Source organism: Lissotriton helveticus, chromosome 3_2 (assembly GCF_964261635.1).
Source record: "Lissotriton helveticus chromosome 3_2, aLisHel1.1, whole genome shotgun sequence".
Lineage (NCBI taxonomy): Eukaryota > Metazoa > Chordata > Amphibia > Caudata > Salamandridae > Lissotriton > Lissotriton helveticus.
Genome location: NC_136062.1, coordinates 283,261,343 through 283,285,625, shown reverse-complemented (window position 1 = coordinate 283,285,625; position 24,283 = coordinate 283,261,343). Strand labels below are relative to the sequence as shown.

The following is a 24,283-nucleotide window of genomic DNA, read 5'->3' as shown; positions in this document are numbered from 1 at the left end:
AAGGTCAACGCTGTGTATTCTGTAAAGAAAACAGAACACCAATAAATTCATCTATAACCAACGCAATAGAACCTTAAAGTGCCATCCAAACAAATCTCCCGGTTGCCAATAACCTGATAGTCGTGTCTCGTTAAACGTTAATATGCCCGTGCTCTGTGCCAGAACTTCTGTATAGAATGGTAACGACCATTGTGTATTGTGATATTCAGCGCGAGCCGGTTCCCGAACGCGAGTACGTTGCAGTCAACACTGATGACGGACTAATCTAAAGGGTACATCAAACTCGAGAAGAAAACTTGAGCGCCATATTTAAAGAGTGCTAATAATGTTAATCGTGACATGCTGGTGACGAAACATCTAGTGTGCTATGGTAAATCGGTGAGCACGCGTCAATAGGGCGAGAATAATGCAGGCGAATTAACGACTAATCAAAATTCCAGTTACGTTTCCTGAATCACAATAAAGCATGTTACGCACAGAGCACGGGCATATTAACGTTTAACGTGACGCGACTATCAGGTTAGTGGCAACCGGGAGATTTGTTTGGATGGCACTCTAAGGTTCTATTGCGTTGGTTATAGAGGAATTTATTGGCATTCTGTTTTCTTTACAGAATACACAGCGTTGACCTTTTGAGATTGAGGTAAGCCACTGCGGCTTAAGGTTTAACCAGCATATATTTTTGAGACAAAGTCCCACCTCCATGTGGTTAACTTGAGTGTTGATATTATCTTACAGATTCTGAAAGTTTGTGTGGTTTTCAGAAGGTAAGGGCAGTTGCATTATAGTACCATGCATTATCCGCAAAGAGTTAGTGGATACTGGATGTAAATAGAGCATATTTTTGTTGGTTTCAGTTGGTCGACTTGGTGTATAATAAGCCTAAGGACATCTTATTCCTGTGGCAGGTAGGGACATACACATTCAACAGTTTCACTCACAATTTGGTTGTCAGGTGATCATTGACACTAACATTTAAAATGACTTCATTGTCAGTTTCATTGGATAATTATGAGATTATGAACCATTGTTAGAATCCTGTTATATTCTCACGTATTTTGATGTATATATTATATGTTTCATTCACAGATTATTAGCCCCTGATGAAGGAACTGCTTCAAGTTCCGAAATGCATTGGGCAACGGCAAAGACATACTGAATAATTGAATATATGTGATTGTAATCATGTTTTGTGTCTTTTTCAAGTACATGATGTTAATATAAGCAATAATCATTGTGATGAAACAATGTAAAAATGTTGTTTTGGTATAACGATTAATTATGATTTAAGCAAAGAAAGATGAAAAGAGAGAAATAAATATCAGTAAACCCTGATTTAACTAAAGGTATAGAGTGGTGTTTTTCACACCAGGTGAACAGTGCGCAACACATTGAAGTCTCTGTGCTTGTAACTTTGTCTGTATTTGCCTTGTGCCACTTGTTCCCTGCCTTTGCTTGTTTCCTCCCTCCGTGCCCGTTCCCTCGCCGAACCCGCTCCCCGCCGCTGCTTCCCCTGCGGCCCCTCCCCTCGCCCCCATTGGTCCACTCCCCCTACCCAGCTGCTCCTCCCTCCCACCTCCCCTTCTTATGCGGCCGAACCCCTGGCCCCCGGAGACACCTCTGCACCTGACTGCACTACGACGCCAGCACCCACCACGCACTCAACCCCGGACGAGAACACGCCTGCTACCGGGCCACACCAAAGCGCACCCACGGACCCTTCACCTGCCGGAACTGCAGCTTCACCAGCCTGCCAAACCGTCAAGCAAAGATCCCAACCACCTCCAATGCATCCTCCTCAACACCCGCTCCACTCGCAAACACGCCATCGAACTCTGGGACCTCCTAGACTCAACCACCCCGACATCGCCTTCCTGACGGAGACCTGGCTGAACACCACCTCAGCACCAGACATCGCCGTAGCCATCCTAGAAGGCTACAAGATCTCCCGCAGAGACCGCACCAACGGATTGCCAGGGGGTATCGCCATCGTCCACAAGAACACCATCAGAGTCTCGACCAACACCGACGACACCCTCAACGCCGCCGAGCACCTGCACTTCCAGATACACACCGACCCCAACACCACCCTCAGAGGAACCCTCGTCTACAGACCACCCGGACCCCGACCACAGTTCAGCGACTCCATCGCGACCTCATCAGCACCCACGCCCTCGCCTCTACGGACTACATCCTCCTCGGGGACCTGAACTTCCACCTCGAGGACAACAACAATGCCAACACCACCGCCCTAATCGACAACCTCGGACTCAGATAGCTTGTAACAACACCCACCCACGCCGCTGGACACACGCTTGATCCCATCTTCTCCGCAAGTCCCCACGACTCCTTTAACCACACCACCGAACCCCACTGGACTGACCACAGATGCGTCCACTTCACCTTCAGGATACCCACCACGCACCACTGCACCCAACAGATGCCACGCCGCTGCTGGGGCAAGGTCACTGAAGACCAACTGACCACCACCCTCGACCTGAGACCACCCCATGACCCCACCGACCCCGACACCGCCGCCCTCTACCTCAAACAGTGGATCAACAACTGCGCCGACACCCTCGCTCCACTCAGGACCCCCGCCGCCAACCACTCCAGCAAAAAAGCTACATGGTTCACCGACGACCTCCAGGCCTCCAAGCGCACCTGTCGAAAAATGGAGAAGAACTGGCTCCGCGAACAAACACCAAACAGCTATACGGCCCACAAGATTGCCACCCGTAGACACCACCACCTCATCAGGACCGCCAAGAGGGCCGCTTTCAAGTACCAACTGGACAACAACACACACAACAGCAAAGAGCTCTTCAGCATCGTGAAAGAACTCTCCAACCCCAGCTCCAACACCAACGACATTCCCCCTTTTTAAGACCTGTGCGACTCGCTGGCCACCCTCTTCTACCGCAAGATCGCCAACATCCACAAAAGCTTCAACGCCACGACACCCATATCCACCGCCACGCCCAGCACCCCTGCGACCAACATCTGCACCAGCCGCCTGACTGCCTGGTCCAACATCAGCGACGAAGACACCATCAAGACCATGAACACCGTCCACTCCGGATCCCCGTCTCACCCATGCCCACACCACGTCTTCAACAAAGCAAGCAAAGCCATTGCCCCCCCACCTCTGGAAAACGATCAACATCTCCTACAAGACAGCAACCTTCCCGGAAAACTGGAAGCACGCAGAGATTAACGCCTTGCTGAAGAAACCCAAGGCGGACCCCAAGGACCTCAAGAATTTCCAGCACATCTCCCTGCTCCCGTTCCCGGCGAAAGTCACAGAGAAAATTGTCAACAGACAACTGACCTGATACCTCGAACACAACAACATCCTGGACCCATCCCGTCCGGCTTCCGCAGCAACCACAGCACGAAACCGCCCTCATAGCCGCCACCGATGACATCAGGACCCTGATGGACAAAGGAGAAACAGCCGCCCTCATCCTTCTGGACCTTTCAGCCGCCTTCGACACGGTCTGCCACCGCACCCAACAGCACGCCTCCACGATGCCGGAATCCAAGAGGAGGCCCTGGCCTGGACCACATCCTTCCTCTCCGGCAGAACCCAGAGTGTCCGCATCCCACCTCTCCGAGACCACCGAGATCATCTGTGGCATACCTCAAGGATCCTCTCTCAGCCCAACGCTGTTTAATATCTACATGGCTCCACTCGCCCACGTCGCCCGTCAGCACAGCCGCAACATCGTCTCCTATGCCGACGACACGCAGCGATCATCTCCCTCACCGAAGACCCTCTCACCGCCAAAGCCAACCTCCACAGGGGAATAAAGGCCGTCGTGGAATGGATGAAGGACAGCAGGCTGAAGCTGAATTCTGACAAGACGGAGGTCCTTATCCTCGGCTCCATCCCCTCCACCTGGGACGGCTCCTGGGGGCCTACCTCGCTGGGAACAGCCCCAGCACCCACCAACCACGCACGCAACCTGGGGGTCATCCTCTACTCCACCCTCTCCATGACCAAGCAGGTCAACGCCGTCTCCACATCCTGCTTCAACACCCTCCGAATGCTCCGCAGGATCTTCAAGTGGATCCCCTCTGAAACGAGAAAAAATGTCACCCAGGTCCTCGTCACCAGCAGGCTGGACTACTGAAACGCCCTCTACGCAGGAACAACCACCAAGCTCCTGAGACGGCTGCAACTCATCCAGAACGCCTCGGCACGACTGGTCCTCGACATCACCCGACGCAACCACATCACCTCCCACCTGAGAGACCTACACTGGCTCCCCATCAACAAGAGGATAACCTTTAAACTCTCATCCACGCACACAAAGCCCTACACAACACCGGACCAGCATACCTCAACGGACGACTCAGCTTCTACACCCCCACTCGCAGCCTCCGCTCAGCCAGCCTCGCCCTCGCCACGGTCCCACGCATCTGGAAAACAACCGCCGGCGGCAGATCCTTCTCCCACCTCGCCGCCAAGACCTGGAACACCCTCCCCACCAACCTACTACAGACCTTCAGAAGACTTCTCAAGACCTGGCTCTTCTATCAGTAGCAGCCCACCCAGCGCCTTGAGACCCTCACGGATATGTAGCGCGTTCTACAAATTCCTTGATTGATTGACCAGATAGGGAAGAGGTGTGGCACAGCGGCCAGGGTGGCTGACTCTGGAACACAGGGGCTCACGGTTCGATCCCCGGCAGCAGGTTAGCGCAGCAACATGGGACTCTAGGCAATAGCTCGCGTAATCTTCCCGACGGCCCCCAGCGCCTTGACATCTTCGGGTAATTGTTCGCGCTTTACAAATACTGGTATTATTATTATTATTATTAACCCCTAATCTCACCCAGTAAACTAATGTTTTGACTCATTAAAAGACTTGAATATCATCTTCATGTTCTACAGAGGCGACGTGAAAGATCAATTAACGCCATCTTTCTTTAGCGGACATCCTCTCTGTTATCATGTCTGATTATAATGAAGGCTCAACCGTCAGATGGAGAGATGGGAGCAGTAAGTGTGTAGGGACCAAGTGTTACGCGCCAACACAAACTGTAAAAATTCCATTTACTTCCAGGAGTAATAAATAGGAACCTCAGACAGGTCTTGAACTAGTGCTGACAAAAAGGGTCATTATTTTCTTATGGGCCATCTAGTGAACACACTTGTAGAACCAAATTTATTTAGCTTCATAAAAAACAATTAATCTGTGGCGCAGAGTTGTCGGAGATTTCTGGCTCACCAGCAAGTAAAATTGCCAGAACAGCCAAGGGCTTTAGGGATTATACTTAAAGAACCACCAAAAAACAAAACACAGCATAGCATAAGCAATAGCAATGTGGACAAGAGATATTATAAGTGTAGGAAACAAAAACCAGTATAAACAAATCAGTTAATAATGTAGGTTTGGGGGAGAAGCATATCTGGCCTGATATTCTAAAACATGCAATCTCCATTAAAAGGAGAACGTTTAAAAAATATGGAATGGATGACATTGTGTCATTTTACCAGAGTTAATAAACTTCTTAAACTACAACATAAACAGCATTACCTCCAGAGTATGAAATGTCAGTGAGTGAAAACATATATAGATAAAAAGGTTTCCATTAAAGCAAAAGTACAATATAAGATTAGATGGTTGTTCTAAGATGTCTAGCTGTTCTAGGAATGCTTTCCATTACATAGTAGATTAAACGTATAAATATAAAAGCCGTGGCAGTTGCAACTGGTAGTATGCTGATAGCGGTGTACAATGGAAACAACATATTAATGAACATTTTATGCATGTGGGAGTTTAGCTCTGGAACACTGGGTAAAATGCTTCAATGACAAAAGCACTTACTGCTGGCAGGTATGTGTGACCTGCAGATCTTGAGTTCAAATCATGAATAGGCTCACTCAATCCTTCATTCACGAGGAGGGTGGGATAGAATGTGTGTCTGTACATGCGTATTCTACTGCTGAGGGTACTCAGTTTGCAGCTTTCTGCAATTATCTAACCTAACTATTCCTAGTTACTTGAAGCGTTATGAGCACAATGAGAGATCCCTAGACGTTTGCTGGGTAATTGCAACCCAGGAAGGTAGCTGTGACAGGGATCTTGTATCTTTTTTATGAATTACATTCCCAAACTACTAACCTCAATCCATGAAAATATCAAAGTACTTATTATGAAAAATACATTTTTATAAACCTTCTCATTTGCAAAGTGTAAACATTATCCATCCTGTAATAAGAACTACACTATAAGTGGGTGCTTAACACAGCAAGGTTTTGGCTTCCTGATAAAGTGCCGTCTGTGGTAATAAAGCGGTACAAAAGGGGGGTGGTGATGGACGGAGCATCCGAACCAATCAAACACTCACACCCAGTCAACAGATCTGGGTTTAATCCATCACCATTCTTTAGCCCACTCTGCCACCCCAGTTCAGACATGGCCATATGCAAATCAGTCTGACCCTGTGCCTCATGGGAACAGTCCAGCCCGAACTGCCAAGCCATGCCTTTCCTGGACCGGAATCAAGCTTCCTAGGACCGGTTTCTGGCATTCCAGCCGTCTTCAGCCAGGCTTGCTTGAATCCAGTGGTAAAGTGAGCAAGGGACTCAACGTCTGAGCATATCCTGCCAACTCATGGCGAACAAAGCGGTACAAAAGATCAGTTGACTGGGGGTGAGTGTTTGATTTACCCAAACACTCCGTCCATCATCCCCTTTTGTATCACTTTGTTCGCCCTAAGTTGGCAGGGTATGCTCAGACGTGAGTCCCTTGCTCACTTGGCCACTGGATTCAAGATAGCCTGGTTGATTAGGATTATGAATCCGAAACCGGTCCCAGGATGCTTGTTTCCGGTCCAGGGAAGACACGGCTTGGCAGTTCGGGCTGGACTGTTCCCATGAGGCACAGGGTCAGACTGATTTGCATATGGCCGTGTCTGAAATGGGGTGGCTGAGTGAGCTAAAGAATGGTGATGGATTAAACCCAGATCAGTTGACTGGGGGGGGGGGGGGGGGGGGAGTGTTTGATTTACTCAAACGCTCCGTCCATCATCCCCTTTTGTATCAGTCTGTGGTAAAAAGGTATTTTGAAAACAGATATTCTAACATCAGACCTTGACCAAAAAAGTGTTTCTGGCTACAGTAAATCTAGGAAACAATGTAACAATCCGAATTTAGTTTGACTCAAACATCAACGAGAATATGGAATCAAACCCATCAATTACTCAATTATAGTCAGGTTCACAAATGTTTTACTCACACTGTAAAAACTTTATATCTATTAGAAGTTCCAGAGTTAGAAGAATCACCACCAATAATACACAGGCGACCAGGAAACTGTTGAGGCTTGCACTGAGTAAAAATACCTGCCAAACCGCAGCTCTTCTGCCACAACATGGTTTAAGCCAATTGGATCTAAAAAAAAAAACAATAAAGCAATGAGTTATGAGATTACAAATAAACCTATGTAATGTTGAAACGTGATAGTAATTTTAATAGCATGGAGCAAGCAAGGCCTACAGGGGATACCACTATTGTGGCACTATTAGCCTGACCACTACAAAGTCATTTACTCTCACTCCTTGAAAAACTTTGTAAAAACAGTCGCACAACATTTCTGCTATCAAGACAAATATGGGTCATATACTTTTATTGAGTTCCCCTAAAAAGGAAAGAACTTAGTACCTTGTGACTGGAAATTCTGAAAGTAAAGATACACAGTTAGTACTTGAGAGTTATAAAGAGGGCTAGCTCTCTCCTCTTAATTATTGGTATTTACTAAAATCAGCTTTCTATTAATATTTTCTTCACCATGAGCATCTGCCTGGACATGGTTTAAGCCTCCCTCTGGGCAAATTTAACGGAACCATAGCAGATTGGGATGAAAGCATTTTTTTGCTGTTTATGAAGTACAATAGGAACCAAACGCGACAACATTTAACTGCATAAGAGGCAATTAAACTTTCAGTTAAAAATAGCAGAATAAGTTTGTTTAACCATTTTGTGTTTACTACTGCCTATATTGCCATATAACCTTAGTGTATACCTTTGAATTTCGTTATATAGCAAAATTGTATATTAGATCTACAAGATTCATAAAACACACAAGCACAAATCTTTTCACTACATTAAATAACACATCATTTTAAAGGTACAGTAATTAACAAATGTTTATTTTTTCCTCAATGGTACTTTCAACAGTAATTTCAGTACGCAAAGTCAATAATGTCAATCTGTATTTGCAACCATCAGAAAGAACATTTTCTAAAACTCAGCAATGCATTAGATGTATGTGCACACTTACAATTAAGCGATAGGCCTACTTGGGCATTGTTTTATTTGTACTGCTTTTCAGCCCCAATAATATTTTAAATCTAAGTGACACTTCTTTGGACACGCATACTCACCCAACATTTTAGCATACCACCAGTAGCAAATAATCTTAAATAATTATTTTTTAAGATTATGATTTATTAAATTAGGATTTGACAATTCAAAACCTTGAAATATGAATTTTCCTTCCCACTATGGCATATTCTTTGAATTATAGGAAGGTATAACTGATCAGGCAAAACTCAACTGGCCTTTCTCTATAAATGCATGGCACCCCTAAATATTTCACAGGTTACTGATCATTCCTTAGCTAAAGAAGTTATATGGCTGCACCACTTCATCATTATTTTACCTACATTTTGTATATTTCAGCCCCTGAGATAGCCCACAATAAGCACTTTCTAAGCAGAATGTTAAGCATTTGAGAATGTCCAACATCATAAGAAACGTATTTTTTTCCATGAACCCACAGCATCCTTTCAAACTTTTTTTTCGGTTATTAACCATAAAAGTTACATTAAAATACATTTCTCCATTTAACACAATGGGGAAAAATAAACACAGATTCAGATAAGCAATTAATCTAATAAATACATGCTCAAGCTAAGAACAACATAACAAACAAGTTACTTACCTGAACACTATGGTGCTCCAGTATTGCTATCTTTTATAGATTCACAAGCTTGAATCTTCCCTGTCGTCATGGTGGGAGTCCCACGGTAACATAAGCAATAGCAGTAACATACATTACCATAGACCTCCATATAGCAGAAAATTCACTTGAGTAACTTTCCAGCCTCATTTTAGAACATCCATACTTCAGCCAATCACAACTGGGACCTCAGAGTTCCCTTTCCCCACAGAGCCACCATACCTCAGATTTCGAGCACAAGTGTAAAGGTATACAAACTCTGAGGTAATTGGTGAGCCTAATCGGGGAGGAGGGAGAGTCGCATGTGAATCTATAAAAGATATCAATGATGGAGAACAACAGTGTGCAGGTAAGTAACTTGTTTTCCTCCAGTATTGGATCTTTTATAGATTCACATGCTTGAATCCGATTAGTAAGCAGTAAAAACACAATAAGAGAAAAAAAAGATGGTGGCGGGAGGCAAACCATCCCACCATGACAAACTTGTAGCATCAGAAAAAAAGAAGAGAATTATAAGCATACAAATTTACACACATTTGGGGGGCCCTAGAGGGCGCACACACAGCATGGCCGCCTTTTGGTGATGCTCCTGTTCCCTGGCATGTAAATCCGATCATTATCCTGACTTGCTGGAAGACAACTGCACCCAAACTACATCTTCGGGTTGCTAACATACCCCCCCAGACTCGATCTGATTTTGGTGTGGCTGTGACGTGCGGTGCCTGAGAAAAACGGTGTGGTATTTCCCCCGAGGACGCCGCTGGAGCCCCTACTGCTGAGAGCTCCGGACTACGGCGCTAGGAAAGCCCGGGGCTTCCCACGAGGCGACAGGCCCAAGACGGCGATCCTGACTGGAAGTTCTGTGGCGCCTGCCGCATTTGCCGAATCACGGGCGCTGTGTTTCCCCCCCCCCCGCCTGGTTGGAGCTGGGGGGCAATTGAGGATGTGTGCGGAGCGGTGAAATCGCAACCTTCAGGCTCCGGCCCGTGAGTACTGGACCTTCCCCCTCCCCACCTGCTGCATTAAGATCTTCAGTGGCCGGGCGGGAGAGCGCTCGTCCCGGTGCTTTGACCTCGGGGGCAAGTATATGTGCCGGACTCTTGTGTGGGCGAAGACACGTGTGGCCTGCACACCATTGACACCCCCCCCGTGGAGCCGTTTGATCTGCGGCAGGGCGAGCGCACTGTAGGGCTACGAGAGACACTGGGGCATTGCATTGGAGCTGCGCACTGCCTTGCTTCGGTCACGGCGAGGAGGCGCGAGTGCTTCCTAGGTCTTGAAGGTGCGGGTCATGCAGCATAGACTCCCCTCACACGCCAAGCCCATTAGACGCCCCCCTTGGCTCTTTCGCGGACTTAAGGGAGCGGAGTGTCCCGCTGGCAGGATTTGAGTAGGAAACTCGCCATTGCCCTGCTGCGATAACGCGTTGCTCACCTCCAAAAAGTGCCTGGCGCAGCGATTGGGTTTCATTAGGAAGACAATACTTACCTCAAGACACTCCTGATTTGATACTCATACCCTGTAGGATAACAGGCCTGAATCACCGGACAGAGTGGATGGGTGCAGTTGCTCGGGAATAGCGACCTCTCCTCAACCCACAAGACCAGGCCGCCACTTGTACCTAATAGCACAGGCCCTCCCAGTATTTATGTGCTCCTACTTACATCAGTACTAACTCCCTATTGCACAGTGGAACATCTGCACCTCTTTAACTGTGTTACACCCGTGCTGTCAAGAGTGCGACGGGCAGTCTGAGACTCGGAGGCCCAGCGGATCCCGGTGCCAAAGGGGCAACATGGTGCGACCGGACAATCGACAAACAAAACTTACCTTCGACGCATCCCAAAAAAATAAGCCCAAGACTGCAACGCCTGATCCTAAAACAACTGTTGTAGGTGCAACATGCAGTGATTCTCCTCCTGGTGACCTAGACATGCAACAAATACTACAAGAGATGCGGCAAAGATTCACCACGGTAGTTGAAAAAGTCGACAGGCTGACCTCCAGAATGGATGCCCTGGTGCACAAAGTGGACCAACACGAGGAGCGAATTACGGAAACTGAGAGGAGAATCTCAGACAACGATGACACCACTGCTGCCCACACAAATCAGCTAGCCCGGTTGGATAACCTACTGCGAGTTATTGCTGCAAAGTGGAGAAGCGTGGCTCAGTGGTTAGAGGCGGCAGACCCGGATGCTGAGATCGGCCGTGGACCAGGGTTTGATTCCCCGCCTCGGCGGGTCTCGGGCTAAAAAATTCCACGGATTCGACAATTCTCGCTCCGGTGCCTACTCGACTCACGGGGTCACACTCTGCGACTCTGGGCAATAGCTTGCTTAATCTCCACTACGGCCCCTCGCGGCGGGATGCCTGGCTTTCACCTTGTGGATACCCTGCCGGGGTATCTCACAGGGGAATACCAGGACGGGTTCCCTAAGCAAGCGCCTTGATACCTTCGGGTGATACGTGCGCTATATAAGTCGCAATACAATACAATACAAAGAAGGAAGATTTGGAGGTCCGCAGTAGACGCAATAACATCCGCGTCACGGGCATTCCAGAATCCACAGACACAGGGCGGATGGAGGAATATGTAGAAAAGCTTCTCCTCACGTCCATTGGAGCTTATGCCTTCTCTGCACAGTTTATCGTTGAACGGGCACACAGGTCGTTGGCTCCTGTGCCCAAACCTGGAGCTCCACCACAGCCCATTATAGCGCGCCTCTTGAATCATCGCGACCGTGATGTGGCCCTGCGCGCTGCTCGTGCCAAACAAAGCCTGAACTACAACGGAGTGGCGATCTCCATTTTCCCTGATTTCACACTGCTTGTACAAGAGGAGAGACTAAAATTCTTGGAGGTCAAGCGGAAACTTTGTGCCGCACAAATTAACTACGCTTTATTGTATACTGAGAAAGTTCGTGTTACTCACCAAGGGAAACAACGTTTTTTCACCAAACCTCAGCAGGTGGAAGAATATATAAAAGCCATAAAAAAAGCACAGCGAGGAGGCAAAGGTAGGGAAGCGGCACGCCAAGAGAATCCACCAGAAACTGAGGATGAGGCCTGAAGCATGCGGCGAGAACACCACTTACTGGTCTTCGTGACCGTGAGAACTTGAGGCCTGTATGCAGAAGAATGACTGGGGGCATAGGACATTCACTTGAAGGGGCCTTGTGCCTCTAATCCAGCGGTAATGTATGCAAGGGACCACTATCCCTCCTCGGCCGTCTCCGATGGTAGTCCAGAAACTGCGGCTGGAGGGGGGAGACGTGGCTGTGTGCTCTCTATATGTTTTCCCGTATGGGCATACCCCAATGTTAAGACATGACTACTGGGGTTTGTTTATACCCTGGGGAAGTTATTTGGGTGGGGGGTGGGGGGTCTATTCTGGCAAGTTGGGGTTGCTGCAGTGGGTGGGGGAGGGGGGAAGGGACAAACTGTACAATGTTTAACTGCTCTATTATTAGCGAATAGGGGCGGAGAGCAGGACAGTTACGGCGTTGGAGTAGGTTGGGGTCTGTTGCTTATAGAGAGATGCTGTTTGGAGATATTTTACTTGGTACTTCTGGTTATCCTGGTAAGTCAAACTATTATAGACAATGCTGTGTGACAAGACACCAGATGTCGGTGACTACTGATAAAAATGTGTTGTGGATAATGGGAATATGGCGGTTTCAGCGAGTACCCATTTATCACCCTTGCTCACTAGTATGCAACAAAAGACGCGCTCTAGGTTAAATTTCATAACGTGGAACATGCGGGGGCTGGGAGATCCGAGAAAAAGGAGGCATGTGTTATCATATCTTGATAGGCATAATATACATTTCGCTTTTCTCCAGGAAACGCACCTCAAACCACAAAGCAATCATACATTCGCTTGTAAATGGGCTTCCCACGCTATCTTCTCCTCCTGCTCAAATTATGCTAGGGGCACTGCGATCCTTGTCAAACGAGGTGCCCCGTTCACGCTAGTGGGCCACAAGAGCAGCACATGTAGGTGGTATTGTATGGTATGGGGACGATTGGGCCATGTATCGGTCATTCTTGTGTGTTGTTACGGCCCGAATGTAGATGATCCCCAATTTTTTACAGAATTATGGGCGGCAGTGATAGACTCAGGACCAGATAATATAATATGGGGTGGTGATTTTAACATGTCGTTGGATCCACTGGTGGATAGATCTAATCCATCTCCCCACCATTACACCAAAGCCCGTACTGCGATGCACGACATATTAGAAGATTACAATCTCACTGTTACCTGGAGACATATACACCCCACTACGCTAGAAGGCACTCACTATACCGCACATGCAACAACATGGGCACGTATAGATTATCTGCTGATGTCGAAGGCCCTCTGCCCGGCGATATCGAACATGACACACTTAGCCAGAACGTATTCGGACCATGCACCGGTTCGTCTCACTTTGACCGCAGACGATATGTGCCCCTCAAGCTCTTTTTGGCGATTGCAACCTACCATCCTTTTAGACGCTGTCTTCCAGGAGGAATTACGAGAAGAAATCCTGGGATTTTTTGAACGTAAAAAGGGCACTGTTGCAGAGGTAGAGACTATTTGGGAGGCCTTCAAGGTCACATTACGTGGGATTTGCATTTCTAAGGGTTCGGGGGTCCTTAAGAGTATCAGAAGTACACTTAATAAACTCGAAACTGAACTCAAGACACTTGAACGCTCCCTGGCCCTGCACCCCGACGGAGATACCGTTCTAAAATTAGGGATAAAATCACGGCATATACCCAAGAAGCTGATAGAAAAGCTAGATTTAGAGGGCGGTATTGGACAGCTAGGCGATATAGCGAGGGATAGCGGCCTGGAAAGGCTTTGGCTTCTGTGGTCAGGATGACTCGACAGCCGAATACTATCCTAGAACTTGAGGGGGTAGACGGGGTAGCGTACAGAGACACCACGCAAATACTGAACACCTTTGTTCAACATTACACTGCATTATATACTACCTCTCGGACTGAAGCTCTCGACCTGCATGATTATTTACAAAACGTTGCACTAGCGTTGCTTAGTGATGCACAGAGGCAGTGTCTGGCTGCCCCATTTAAAAATTGACGAGGTCCGAGACGCTATTATGAGCATGCAGTCGGGCAAGGCCACTGGACTGGATGGGATACCAGTTGAACTATATAAAACCTACATTGAATTTATGGCCCCAGTCCTTAAAGAAATATATGAAGAAGCTCTCGAAGTAGGACATCTCCCTCCGTCTATGAGAACTGCTCTCATTACGTCCCTGTTAAAACCCGGGAAGTCCCCAAAAAGCTGCGACTCATACAGACCCCATCACTTCTTAACTGTGACGTCAAAATCCTAGCCAAACTTATTGCCACTCGACTAAACCTCCTTATGACCAATCTAGTTTTGCCTGACCAGTCAGGCTTTGTCCCTGGCAGGGCGACATCCCATAACTTGCGGACTTTCTTTTCTAACATGAATAATGTATCGGAAGATTTGCCCCTTGCTTCATTTTCTGAAGTTTTCGAGGAATGGGGGAAATGCATAGGTAAACATCCCCATCCAAGGACACTAGAAGGCATCTCCTCATGAATTTTGATGAAGATGTCTGCTTGCAAAAAGAGGAAACTTTTTGTTGAGGAACGTAGTGAACAGATCTAATGTTGGGTAGCCCCAAGATTGAACAACTCCTTCAAATGTTGGTTGTTGAGCTCCCATTCGTGGCACTGTTTGGAGGCCCTGCTGAGAGAGTAGGCTTCTTGTTGTGAATCCTTGGCACATGCTCCACGCGCAAGGAGATGTGGTTGGCAAGCAGCCTTTCCTATATCTGCTGCGCAAGAAGGGTATGCGCCTGGGATCTCCTTCCACCTTGCTTTCGTAGATAAAACATTGTCGTAGTGTTGTCTGTTCTAACTAGCACTGACACACCTTTGATCAGAAAGGTTGCTTCCTGTTAGACCACTTGTGTGAACCTGTAATTCTTGAAGGTGAGACCCTATCCGTCCATTGACGCATCGTCGGTCATCATCGGTTGTGGTACAGAGTGAATGAAAGTAAGGCCTCGCAACAGGTTGTCCTTGACCATCCACCAGGCCATGGTGGCCGTCATTGATGCAGAAATACGAACCTGGTTGTTGAATGAGCCATGGGACTGAACTCACTGCGCATCGAGCTGTACCTGCAGCGATCGCATGAGAAGTCAGCAATTGGGAATGAGAGCAAAGCAAGAGGATATCATCCTCAGCCTGGACTTGTACTGCCTCACAGAAGCATAGCTACTTGATGAGAGAAGCTTTGCTGTATCCATAATGCGCATTACAGGTAACGGAGACTGCTGCGCTCCATCTCGCTCCTCAAACCAGGAATTATTTGTATTTAAAGAACTGCTTTTAAAAATTCACGTTGCTCTCACCTGCTACACACCCCCTTCCCCGGTCCACCACTGACATCGTCAGATTGCTGTGGAGGGAAGGCGGGCCGGAAGTGAATACTACTTCCCCTCACCTCAGCGCGCAGGTTAGCTTAGCAGGCTAGTTATTCTGCCCTGTTTCCCCGGAAAAGAACGATGCCTTTCCGGTCGCGCAGAGGACACGCCGGTCTGCGCTCGGCCCGGGCTTAGGGCCAGTCCCCCTGGTTTTCCAGCCCCAGGAAGGCTATATTACTCCAGAGACGTTCTACTGCATCTAAACTCGGTGCATGCAGAGGTACTTTGCCCTCGGCTGTCACCTGACGAATACCGAGAAGGGCTAGTCACCTGTTGCCCTGACTGCCTACTACCTCTCCCACAAAACACAACTCTCCCACAATTGCCAGCTAGGCACCCTAATACCCACACTCGACATAATGAGAAATTTAACATACGTAGGCCAGGCGCTACCTCTGGGACTCTCCCTGGCGCTCGGAGGCAGGGTGCTCTCAGTTGCGGCCTGCTTAATGTAAGATCTCTCCCTAAACACTCCACCAAAACACAACTGCTGGTGGAGACGCATAGTCTAGACATGCTGTTTATGACGGAGACCTGGACCACGGAAGGACTGGAGATGGAACTTGACTCGGCATGCCCAGTGGGATATAGAGCCCTTCATAAACCCAGATCCAGGAGGAGGGGAGGTGGCACTGGTATTATCTTTAGAGACACCCTTAATGTCACCCCTTTGGACATTGATGACGTCTCTGGTGTAGAAATACTCGGCTTCTCTATTAAAACAATGACAGGGCTGCCCCTCACTGGCATGGTCTGTTACAGACCACCAGGCGCAATGAGTGCGCAACAGCTTGAGTTGATTAATGCAATCAATAACATGGCCCTCACCTATACTAGACTCCTGGTCCTTGGAGATTTCAATCTCTGGGCCAATGGAAGGCTGGATACAGCATTTAACAACTTGATCCAGTCCTGTGATAATCTTAGCCTTAGACAATGGGTGTCCGAACCAACACACACAGAAGGGCAGATTCTGGACATGATATTTGCGGATGTCATATAGCTCCTGTATATCCTTATATCGTGTTAAGTTAGCATAGGTACATTTGAGGTTTAAACACCATTTTTCTTTCTTGCAACTTCTGCACACGACACTTAATTGTTGACTTAGCTTTCAACCTAGTAGTTTGCCGTGGTGTATGTGAGAATAATATGTTATTGCTCTGATATCAGCTTTGCTTAATAAACTATGTCTGCACGAAGAGTGCTGAAGTTTCAGGAACAACACGATATGGAATTGTTATGAGGTCTGATCTCCACGCCTTCATAGTCATAACACAAGTGCAGCCTTTGCCAACTCTGGCTTCAGGCGGGATTGATATTGCTTTGCACGAGATACACAGAACACACTTGATGCGGTGCACATGCAGAGAGAGCTGGTGTATGCTGATGTGATTCCTTCATGCTAGGACACTAAGGTATGGGCCCGCCCTAAAACAACCCAAAGAGACCTTCTTAGCTAATAATATAATATATGTGTTAGGGAGGGTGAGATATAAGTGTTGTTAACTCTTATTCATTACAGTATGTTGACATGCTGTCACCATTCGCCTTTTATGTCTTAGTAACTATGCTGGTAATTTTGCTACTGATAATAAGTATACTTGTATTATCTAAGATACTGCGCCTGAGAAGACGGCATTAGTAAATAAACATTTCAAATGCACATGTGTCTTCTTTACTCCATGTTCTGGTTTGTAATGATAATATAACGAAAGAGTGTTCATGAGTTCCACGTACCCTGAGGTACAGTAAGTTCATGTTCTGGTTTGTCTAAACATTGGGAGTTTGATATGTCCAATGAGACACTGTAGCTAGCTCGGTAAGGGGTGAGTTGGGTACTAAGGTGTGTTTTGGGTCACCCTAATTCGCCGAGGTTCCACTCCTCTGTGCACAGTTCTGTGTGAGAACAGAAACCCTGCGACATGGCGCCCAACGGTTTCGGTGGTCTTATATCATGACACTCGAGTAGTTTATCGTTCATACCTTAACCCCTTCACCACCGTTTCCGGAAAGCAGGGTGTCGGTGAAACCTACCTATTTTTTGAAATAGGTCTTATTCAAGCTTGATTCTTTCTTAAACGGTTTCTTTGAATTACTACCCAGTTGTGCTACAAAGTATTCTTTGTATTTTCTTGTTTCCAGTGTTGTCGTGGCGGCGGTAGCCATTGCGCAGCATAGTCGCGTGGCGGTGCGCAACCATCTTCAGACGTACCAAGTCCCGGTGGATGGGATGGCTGTGATTTTCGTGGTGTGTGCAGATCCAGCGTTCCCTTACGAGTTGTTTTACTCTTGGGTTACGTTTCCGGCTGTGGACGCAACTTCTGGTTTGTTCCACTCCTACACCGCCTCGGCGGTCCCGGCTGAATATACACCGTACAGGGCACTGGAAATACCTATTGATCATTGGCAGCATCGTGTTTGGTTTGATGGCGCCCTCCCCCACTCTTTGTCCGCTGCGAGGTTAGGTCCACTCTCGATTCCAGGTACTAACTGGCCTGCGTTGGGTGGTTTTACCCCGCACCCGAATCACGGCGCTTGTACCCTGCAGGAAATTCGCAGGTTACATGTTGTATCTATTTCCGTGATTCGAGCATTAGTGCAATACATAGGTCGTCATCTCCCGGGTGGTCCCCCGGGGGGTCCGGCCGCTCAAACGGAACGTGGTGGTTTACGGCTCAATCCAGTTATGGTAAATTCGGTTTTTGGTCAACGCCCTGAAAATAAAGATGATTTTCCTTTTTGGCTGGCCGAGAAATTTGACCAACTGGAAGCCGTGTTTCCCAATTCTTCTCCTGCTGACAAACATAGAATGTTGACGATTACTTTACCTAAGGATATCACTCCCGAGCTCGTTGACTGTGAAAGTTGGGGTAAGACTTTTGCGGCTGTTTATGCGAGGTGTTTCGGCACCCCATCTATGGCTGTACTGCCTACGATCATAAAACGTGTTCAGGATGATCACGGTCCTGAGGCAGCGGTTGAATTGGGTATGCGCCTGTGTGGTTCTTTTGAGATTGTAAGTGATCTCATACTCTCCAACATCAAGGGAGATGCTGTGAACTTCCAGGTTTTTAATGCACTGGCAGCGTTACCCGATGCCGAAAAGCCCCGCCAGTTGGCGAAGATTGTGGTGGCCGCTTATAAAACTATCGGTCGCACAAGTAAGGGTTTAAAGTACTTCGCGGTTAAGGAGAAGAAACAACCACAAGTGCAATCTGCCACGGCAGATGTACAACCGAAGTCCAAAAAACAAAATTGGCCTCAGAAACAGAAACAGGGGAAGCAACAGCAGCAAACGCAGGAATCTTATCCTGCAACACAAGTCTCTGCGCCAGCTGAGAAAGTTTATGATTTGCGCGATCGCGCGATGATTAAATCACCTGATCGATTTCAGGTTTCTGATCCACGCTCTCCTCGTTCCTTTCAGGACTCATCGGCCCAGAAGACCGGTGGAGGAGGAGGCGGACGGGGACGTGGTGGCCAACAGGGACGTGGCCAGCCCCGCCAGACAGAAGGCGCATGGAAGCAGGAGGATTCTACGCCTAAGAGACCGCAGTTTGCGAGAAAAAAAAGTCGCAGCCTTAACAGCGCATCGATATGCCACAGATAGTGAGAACGCGGCTTCGGAATCTGACGTGGGCTCTGACCTTGCTGGACAGCGCGGCGGAGATAACCATAGTAAGAGAGGCGCTGCGTCCACTACTGAGGGTGACAGCGACTGATGTCTACGTTGTGATAGAAACAGCGGATACAAGACTTGCTCCCCCTGAAAGACTTTATGAAATTGTCCTGTTAATTGAAGGTGACATACAGCGTACCGTTAAAGGTGTATTTTGGGAAAATCTGTCTTCTACATATGATATTTTGCTTTCGGAGGCTGACTGGCCCCCACCTTTTGTGCTCGCGGCGCCGCGAGGGGAGGAGGTGATCCTCCCCAGTTTCGCGAACACTGTCTCGAAAGAGCATGCGCAGCATTTTGCAGAAGAGTGGGCTCGGGCTCTCGCGCCGGCTCTGTACCGTAACCAATGTGGTTGGGATAGATTGTCGCCTTGCCACGAAATTCCGTTGCGGTCTCAGCCGCAGCCTCAACCTCAATATCCCATTCGGCGTGAAGCAAAATCTTCCGTCGCGGAAATCCTTGAACAATTGGAATATCAGGGAGTTATTGAAACGTGTGTGTCACCGATGAATAATCCCCTTTTTACTGTGAACAAACCTGACGGATCATATCGTTTGGTTTTGGATTACCGGCATTTAAACTCGCATTGCCGTAACTGTGCAGTACAGAATACTCACGGCTCTGCCCTTGTGGATAGTCTTGTGCGTAAGCGTTTCAAGACAACGCTTGACATATCCAACGGTTTTTATGCCCACAGATTGGACAGCTTTAGCTCCCAATGGACCAGTTTTACGAGCGCTGGAGTCCAAAAACTATTCCGGCGTCTTCCAATGGGCTATAAGAATAGTCCTGGTATATTCACCGCTCGCATTGTCTCTATACTGGAGGCACTCGACCCGGATGCTTGTTCGTATGTGGATGACATATATCTCACAGACGACGATATTTGGGAGCATCTGTGTCGTGTAAATTCTGTTATTTGCAACTTCGCTGACATGGGTTACAAATTTAACTTTGCAAAATCGCACATTGCTGAACACACAGTGTTGTTTTTGGGCTATGAGCTCAACAATGAAGGTAGAGGTTTGGCTCCTCACTTCTTAGAGAAGTGCGCGCAGTTGCGCGCTCCTACAACACTGAAAAAATTACAGTCTTTGCTGGGCTTCTTGAATTACGGCAGAAGTTATGTTCCGGAATATGCCCAGCGTATCAAGCCTTTGTATGCTTTGATACAACCTACTTTCTCAAAATCATGCTGGCTGCCTGAGCATTCGGCCATTTTGCAATCATTGCAGGCTGATCTGCTCGCTTCTGAATATTTACTGACTCGTGATAACCACACCAACCTGGTGATAAGAATAATTCCAGGGGCAGTGGGTTTCACATACCTGACTTTTAATGAAGGAGACACAATACCTATTGCTTACAAGTCACACTTGTACACTTCGGCTGAATTGCGGTTTCCCACTGTGGAGAAAGTTTTAACTGCTGTACAGATGGCGATTCTTAAAGAACGAGCTCTGTCACAGGGGAAGCGCATGTTAGTGGTAACACCCTGTCCCCATTTGAAGGCAGTCACGAAAGCCAGTGTACCGAATTCTAAAGCTTTGCACCCACGGTGGATTCAATGGGCAGCGTCATTGACGTCCACGGATGTCACGTTTATTTTTGACGCCTCTTTACGGTCGCAAGAGTACTTGCAGTATGAGTTCGTTCATCCTGCTCCTCTGGCTATGCGACCTTTGGAGGACTTCCATTGCATCATTTACACTGATGGGTCGGCGCAGGTTGCGCATGGCTCTAAACATGCCTACGTTTCCGCATGCGCTATTGTGGTTGGTGCTGTGTTGAACGATGAATTCATTTCCAGGGAGGTACACACGTTGCCCCTGGGCGATTGCACTGCACAATTGGCTGAGCTTCGTGCTCTTTTACTAGCGTTGGAGTACGCAGATCCAAGTGTTACTACTCTGATTGTAAGTGATTCTTACTACTGTGTCCAGTCTTACAATGAGAACTTGTTCTTTTGGATTCAAAATGATTTTCATGATTCAAAGGGTAGCACAATAAAACATAAACTGATCTGGGTTCGAGTGGCAGAGCTTAAGGCTAGGTTGCCACTCGTTTATGTGATTCATACTCTCGGTCATCAGCGCGTGGGAGTACACGCTGTTGGCAATTCGCTTGCTGATGGAGCAGCGAAATCAGCAGTATCTACATACTTAGTTGCAGCGGTTACTAGATCAAAAACCAAGATTGATAGCGACATCTTGGCGGCAGTTGCTGCCTCTGAGAAGGGAAGTAAACATCCTGCGGGATTCCCTTCGAAGTACAAATACCACTTAAGTCCCGACAAGGTTCCTTTTGTGACAATTCCTGACGTTGGGGAACGGCTGATTCCCAACTCGGATCGCAGAGCGGACTTGATTACGGCGGCACATGAAGGTGTGGCGTCTGCGCATGCGGGCGTCTCGGCCACTGTAACTCAATTACAACAACGTTTCTGGTGGCGGGGACTGTACAAACAGACGCGTGATTATGTCCTTCTTTATGACATATGCCAGCAGATTAAACCTTCAACTGCTACGCGTCCGCCACAGACTCAGTTGTACATTTCTAATAAACCGCTAGGTTGTGTTTATTTAGATCACTGCGGTCCTTTTTCATCTGATACTGCGTATAAGTACATCTTAGTAGCAGTTGACTCATGCACACGCTTTGTGTGGGTATGGCCACATCGCAGCGCTGATTCACGGACTGTCATTAGAGATTTGCGTGTCTTTATAGGGATTTTTGCCTGTGGTACCTTCCATTCGGATCAGGGTCCGGCTTTCGCCTCTAAGGCGTATAAGGATGCCATGACTTCGTTGGGGGTCCAAGTCAAGTTTTCGTCTCCCTACAGACCTGAGGGTAACAGTGTAGTTGAGCGAATGAACCGTGATTTAAAGCAATCTTTGACAGCCCGAGTTATAGGCACTGGCAGAAACTGGCTGGCTCACCTCTATGGCGTGCAGCGTGCTCTTAATAATCTCCCTAGAAGGTCTCTGGGTGGGCGGACCCCATACGAAATGCTCTTTGGCATCAAGATGTACGTCCCTGACCTTGACGGTCTAGACTGTGTGGTTCGCGCCACTTACTTTGACGCAGATGAACATTGCAATGTTTTACAGAATCTACAAAAGACCAGAGACAGTCTTGCAAAGGAACATTTGCCCTCCACGTCGGATGATGCGTTGCAGATCCCGGTAGTTGGCTGGCTACCCCGAGTTGGAGAACTGGTTCGAGAGAAGATCGATAACAAGAAAGAATTTGGTCCTTCCTATCGAGCTCCGGTTCCAGTCCTTGGAGTGAAGGGCACAAGAACAGTCATTTTACCACCACTTCCTGGTCGTAAGGAAAACAGGTTTATTTCAATTGACAATGTCAAGATACACAGAGTGGCCGATTCTTCTTAGCATGACACCGGCTGTTTCCTGTCCTTCCATTGTGAGAAATTCTGTTATGACCACTGCTTCTAATATTGAATCTGAAGTGGCCATCGAATTGCCTGCTGTTTCCAGTCCGTTATTAAATAATTTGCCCGGAACTAATATTGATGAGATAGACTATACCTACCCCACTGATTTGTCCATGCCTGACCTGCAAGCACGTGTAGCCACGGAATCCAGATTTTCATTTGACTCTGCTTCACTTGCCTCGAAGAAACCCTCTCGTATTGCAGTTTATGCTAGCCTGTTTAAAAAACATTTTTTGATCCCCCCTTGGACATACATTTGGCTGGTCCTTTTTTCAGTTTACCTTTTTATGTCAATTGGTTTTGTGTTTTATTTTTTTCGAATCATCAATGGACACTATGTCGAGGAAAGAACCTGCATTACTCATTTAAATGGAACTTTGGCCCCGCTTTCCTCGTCACATTCTACACACAGATTTAAAAGAGACTTGACTTTGGTTAACATCACAGCATGGCCTGTCCTTGATGGAATCGTGTGGGATGCAGTTCGGTTTCAGATTCATGGCCCAACGGAAGTCGTTAATGTCCCTAATGTACTTAGAGTGAATATGGGGGATGTGGTGAAACAAAACATTCGTTCTGATGACTGGGATGTCAATGCTGTAGAAAGTTTATTTTCTGATTTGCAGTACTATGCTGCGTTTGATGCTGAGGATTTATATTTAGAATCTGCTAATTATGGTGAATTATTCTGTTACCAACATTATGGCAATCACTTCTTACACAAAACATCATCCAGAAGGGATACTGTTAACTTTACTCAGTGGGAACATTGCCCGGCACCTCAACAAGGGAGTTCTGAAACGTTTCTAAAGAAGTATACTTACTTTACTGACTTTAACCAGTCCAATCCCGAGTCCTTTTATTTTAAATTTCGAAAAATGCCAATGTCCAAGGTTAGACTTACCGATACTAAATTGTTGTATTCGAAGGCCTTCCTTGATCAATTAGTTACTGGAGGCTATGAGTTATGGAAGGATACAATAGACCTTAAATCTGTTTGGGGTTCAAGGGCCTGGCAGGTACGAGGCACTGAGGCTTTGCACCGTGCATGTCTCATCCCGAATCATATGTTGTTTCTGAATGAAACGATTTCCCAGACCACATGCTTTGGATTGGCTACTTCTAAAAAGTTAAACACCCCTTCTTTCCCGGAGTTGGAAGAATATGATGGTTGGAGTAATTTTACTCAGTTGTCCATTAGAGAATTACAGACTCTACTTCTTAATTCCTCCTTTAACATTTCCAGTATGAATCCTAAGGGTTGGCTGCTTTGGCACCGTAGTGCTGATTCTTGCCAACCTAGATTTTTGAATTTGACTGATGTTTTTAAAACTATTAGATCTGATCCCAGATTTAGCGTAGGTCATACTGTCACCTCATATTCTGTAGGCAAATTGTGTCGAAATTGGCTGAAACATTCGACTTTACCTGCGGTTAAGTATCACCTTTCTAAACTAAATGCAGATGTGGACTTGAATGATTTCATTAAAGGCCCGGCTAGTGGCAGGTCGAAAAGGTGGTTATATGGGGTTTACAATGAAATTTGGAAGCTATCACAGATTGAGGCTGCTACACGCCTTAGGGCTATTGATCAAGCAAATCTTGAGAAAGTGCTTGCAGTTGTTGACAATAGCATTAATGTGCTTCCCTCTAGAATTTACACATTGGATAATATTGTGTCGTCCGTAGTCG

The 24,283-nt window shown here is 47.1% G+C and overlaps 1 protein-coding gene across 5 annotated transcripts in view; it reads right to left on the bottom strand.

Moving 5' to 3' along the window:
- The window catches only part of TMEM266 (transmembrane protein 266), a 795,378-nt gene that overhangs the window by 466,456 nt on the left and 304,639 nt on the right, over window positions 1-24,283 (bottom strand). For all 5 annotated transcript variants that reach the window (XM_078685229.1, XM_078685230.1, XM_078685231.1 and 2 more), the window contains one exon: window positions 7,250-7,404. In XM_078685229.1, coding sequence (XP_078541355.1) covers window positions 7,250-7,404 — 155 coding nt within the window. The remainder of the gene's footprint in view (window positions 1-7,249; window positions 7,405-24,283) is intronic.